Source organism: Eleginops maclovinus, chromosome 6, assembly GCF_036324505.1.
Source record: "Eleginops maclovinus isolate JMC-PN-2008 ecotype Puerto Natales chromosome 6, JC_Emac_rtc_rv5, whole genome shotgun sequence".
NCBI lineage: Eukaryota > Metazoa > Chordata > Actinopteri > Perciformes > Eleginopidae > Eleginops > Eleginops maclovinus.
Window position 1 is genome coordinate 2,610,004 of NC_086354.1, and position 3,912 is coordinate 2,613,915.

The following is a 3,912-nucleotide window of genomic DNA, read 5'->3' on the forward strand; positions in this document are numbered from 1 at the left end:
AAGCATCATTTGTGCACCCTTTAATGTGCAGAAGGGGCAGTGATAGAGACCGCTGCTGCAGGTCTTTATTTGGGGAGTCTCGCCCTCCAATATTAAACTAACGTGTCTCTATACGTCAGAGAAAATATTGCATACACATAAAAAGCATGATTATTACAAATGCATAAAATAAGCAATATGCATTTCATTTGATAACTGTATACAGTGTGTAGACTAAACTTGCAACGTGCAAATAATGGCTGTGGACAAATACAACAAGGCATACATTGAAGCAACAAAGCAAATTCAAATTCAAATGATTAGATATCTAAACATGTAGACCAGGGGTTTTCAACTGGTTTTGTCCCAGGAACCACCATTCGGACTAGAAAGCAATCCGCGGCCCACTGATGTGCCTGCGCGTGCGCGTGTGTATTTGGTGTTACATGCATAGCTCAATGCATGAAACATGAAAGAGAGGCCACGCAGATTTTATAATAATAAAAGTAGATTTATTAAATTAAATTAAATTAAAGATTATTTTAAAGAAAGAATAAAGAATAATAAAGTGTTGTGCAATTCAGTATTGGGAAAAGTAACTAAAAATGTCATGCAAAGTCAGTCTAGGTGTGTGACAAAACAACAACGGAGAACAAAAATCCAACAACACCGGAGAACCAAAATCCAACAAATGAAGACCAAGGCAGCCTCAACTGCTGGCTGGTCAGGGCTTTTATAACCCAGCCAGGACAGACCTGTCACCAATCACCTGCTGTAGAGACAGAGAGATTGAGAAAAGCAGAGAGAGATTGAGAAAAGCAGGGAGAGAGAACAGGCTTACCATTAACACAGGGCGGGGCCTAAACCCGCCAGGGTCGTAACAGTGAAAACATGGGAGAATTAGGCCTACCTGTCAGTGTGATATCTGGGCGTGGTGAAGTCCACACAGCCTGTCTATTCGTGGCGAAATGGTAGACAGAGACAGTCTCATGTCATTCTCTGGATCAAGCCTAGCCCTGTACTTATTCTTTAAGTACGCCAGTGTAGAAAAACCACTCTCACACAGGTATGTGGTTGGAAAGGGCAAAAGACACCTCATTGCTTTTGCAGCAAGCTGTGGAAATTCTGTCTGGCAACTTATCCAGAATTTAACAAGGGGCTGTGTGTCGTACATATGCCTCCTGACAGAGTCTGTGGACATCTCAATCAGCTTATCCTCTTCCACAGCCGTCAGACTTGACCCTACTGATGCATCGTCACTGAATGGGAGCAGGATCCACTTGCTGTCACGGCGCCACTCTTCCGAATCAGTGAAGTACTTTGCGAATTGACGCACAAGCTTCCTCAAATGCTCACATATAGTGTCGTTGATGTCAGTGCTGTCAGGGTATTCCTCAACTGAAGGAAACATCGCCAAGTTATTGCTCTCCACTCGTTCGATCCACTTTGACATTTTTTTCACAAATGCGTCGAGCTTCTCGTAGAGCTGCATGACGTTTGCATCTCTCCCTTGCATGGAGCTGTTCAACTTGTTCAGCTCTGCAAAAACATCTGTGAGGTACGCCAGCTTAGTTAACCAGTAACTATCGTTGAAATTGGAAGCCAGATCAGAATGCTTCTCGCACAAGAACTCGTAGATAGCTCCGCGTAGTTCAAACACACGGGCGAGCACAGCGCCGCGAGACAGCCAACGCACCTCTGAATGATAAAGGAGAGAGCTGTGTTCACTTCCCAAGTCATGGCATAGGGATGAAAACAGGCGTGTATTCAATGCGTTTCGTTTTATGAAGTTGACCGTCTTGACAACGACATCAAACACACCACTGAGCTCAACACTGAGATCTTTGGAGGCGAGAGCCTCTCTATGAATCAGGCAGTGTGTCCAAATTACCCCCGGAGCCACCCTCCTTACATGCGCAAACAGTCCAGTCTTGCTGCCACTCATGGCTCGGGCCCCATCGCTGCATAATGCAACGCACCTCTGCCACGAGATATTGTGCTCCGTGAAAAAATCGTCCAGTGCTTTAAATATTTCTACACCGGTAGTTCGCCCGGGCAGTGGTTTGCAAAAAAGAAATTCCTCGCACATAGTGCCACTGTCCTCGTATCGCACAAATGTTAACAGTTGCGCATCATTAGTAACATCTGTCGTCTCGTCGATTTGAAGGGAAAACAGAACTGTCTGAAGTTTTGCCATCAGCTGGTCTTTGACATCATTTGCCATTTCCCCAATTCGTCTTCCGATTGTGTTGTCTGACAACGGAATAGTTTTTAATTTGTTGGCACATTCTTCGCTTACCATAGCTCTGCACATATCTATGGCTGCTGGCAATATAAGCTGCTCTGCAATGGTATGGGGCTTCTTACTTTTTGCAACCCTGAGAGCGACCAGATACGATGCTTTCAGTGCGTTTTCATTTATTTTTGCACTCTTCCTCATGGTAGCCTGCTGTCCTTTGAAATCACGCAACATCTGTTGCATGTACTCAACGGGTTTGGCCTTCAAGTGGACGTGATGCGTCTCCATATGCCGCGTAAGTTTCGACGGCTTCATAGCTTCATTACAGAGAATTGTTGAACATACGAAACACAGTGGTACCTCCTCTCCTGCTCTGTCTGTCGTCACTGTGAATCCATATTTAACATATTCCTCATTGTATTTTCTTTTTCGTCTTTTTTGCGAAGTTGACGCTTCGGAAGCCTGTCCTTGCCCTATCGTGGCGGCCTGTCCCTCTGTCGTGGCAGCCTGACCCTCTGTCATGGCAGCCTGTCCCTCTGGCACTTTCCTCACTACAAAACGATCCATTGGTGCTAGATATATAGCTAGACTAGTACATATGTAACAAATGTTTGCTGTACTACAACCTATCTTAAAATACTCTCGTCGGCTATGCTTATAAATGTGTGTCAACTTTGCTCGCAAGACTGTACGTAATGAATAATAAGTGAGGTTAGCGACGCAACTCATTACCATTAGCGAATCACAGGCTACCATAGACTGGATAGGCGCAAGGCTACATTCTGTCAGCTTGAATTTCCTTTATATTATTTTAAACATATTTTTCACGATATGTAACGGTATTCTGGAAATGTGTTGAAATATCAAAGCGAATTTATATTAAAAAAAAACAATGGTGAACTGATCAACATAGGCTCTTGTCACGGACCACATGCAATGCCGCCGCGGACCACCAGGGGTCCGCGGACCACCGGTTGAAAACCCCTGATGTAGACCTAGACTTAAGGTCACAGCTCCTGTTACGTGTGTAAGGAACGGTCACACACGGAATTTGACTTTAATTGGTCATTTCCAAATATACCACTGCACTGCTCTAGCATTGTATTACAATGACATTTGTGTATATTGGCAGGCTCACTTACTTCCATGTTTTATATTTTAATGTCGGCTTCGTCTAAGATGGAGAAGTGTGACTGCACTGGCGAACGAACATGCATCCATGTTGACATTATGTGACCTGGGGTCGGTGATCAACCTGGGGAGGAGTCAAACGTTTGAATCCCCAGGTTGATCACCGCCCCGATCTGCGGCCTGCAGTCAGGGGCTTCTCGAAGCTGGCCACGCCCCTTTGGAGCGTCATCATCGGTGTTGGGTGTAACGCGTTACTAATGTATTACTTTTTGCTGTAACGCAGTAATATAACGCTTTACTTCTGAAATGTGGGTAATATAATACCCGTTACAATTCTCAGTAACGCAGTTACAACACATTTTAACCCGAAATGATGTGGTGTTTAGTTTCTAAGAATTCACAAACATCGCGAGACATTCCGACACCAGAGAAATAACTGTGCAGGTAGAATAGTAACTCAGTAAGCCTGTTTACTATTGGTTAAGATGACTGCAGGAACAGATTCACAATGCAGAGCTGCAGGCTCACAATGCAGAGCTGCAGGCTCGGAGAAAGGAACAGAG

The 3,912-nt window shown here is 44.5% G+C and overlaps 1 protein-coding gene across 1 annotated transcript; it reads right to left on the minus strand.

The window, feature by feature from the left end:
- Positions 1–372: 372 nt before the first annotated feature.
- Positions 373–3,198, minus strand: LOC134865636 (protein FAM200A-like). The gene is made up of 2 exons (XM_063885295.1): positions 890–3,198; positions 373–751 (listed from the first exon to the last, which is right to left on the minus strand). Exon 1 carries the CDS (start codon positions 2,972–2,974, stop codon positions 893–895), a length of 2,082 nt encoding a protein of 693 aa, XP_063741365.1. The 5' UTR covers positions 2,975–3,198; the 3' UTR covers positions 373–751; positions 890–892.
- Between the last annotated feature and the right edge of the window lie 714 nt (positions 3,199–3,912).

Coding starts and splice junctions, on each gene's coding strand:
- LOC134865636 (XM_063885295.1), bottom strand. CDS start 2,974: ATGGTAGCCTGTGATTCGCTAATGGTAATGAGTTGCGTCGCTAACCTC.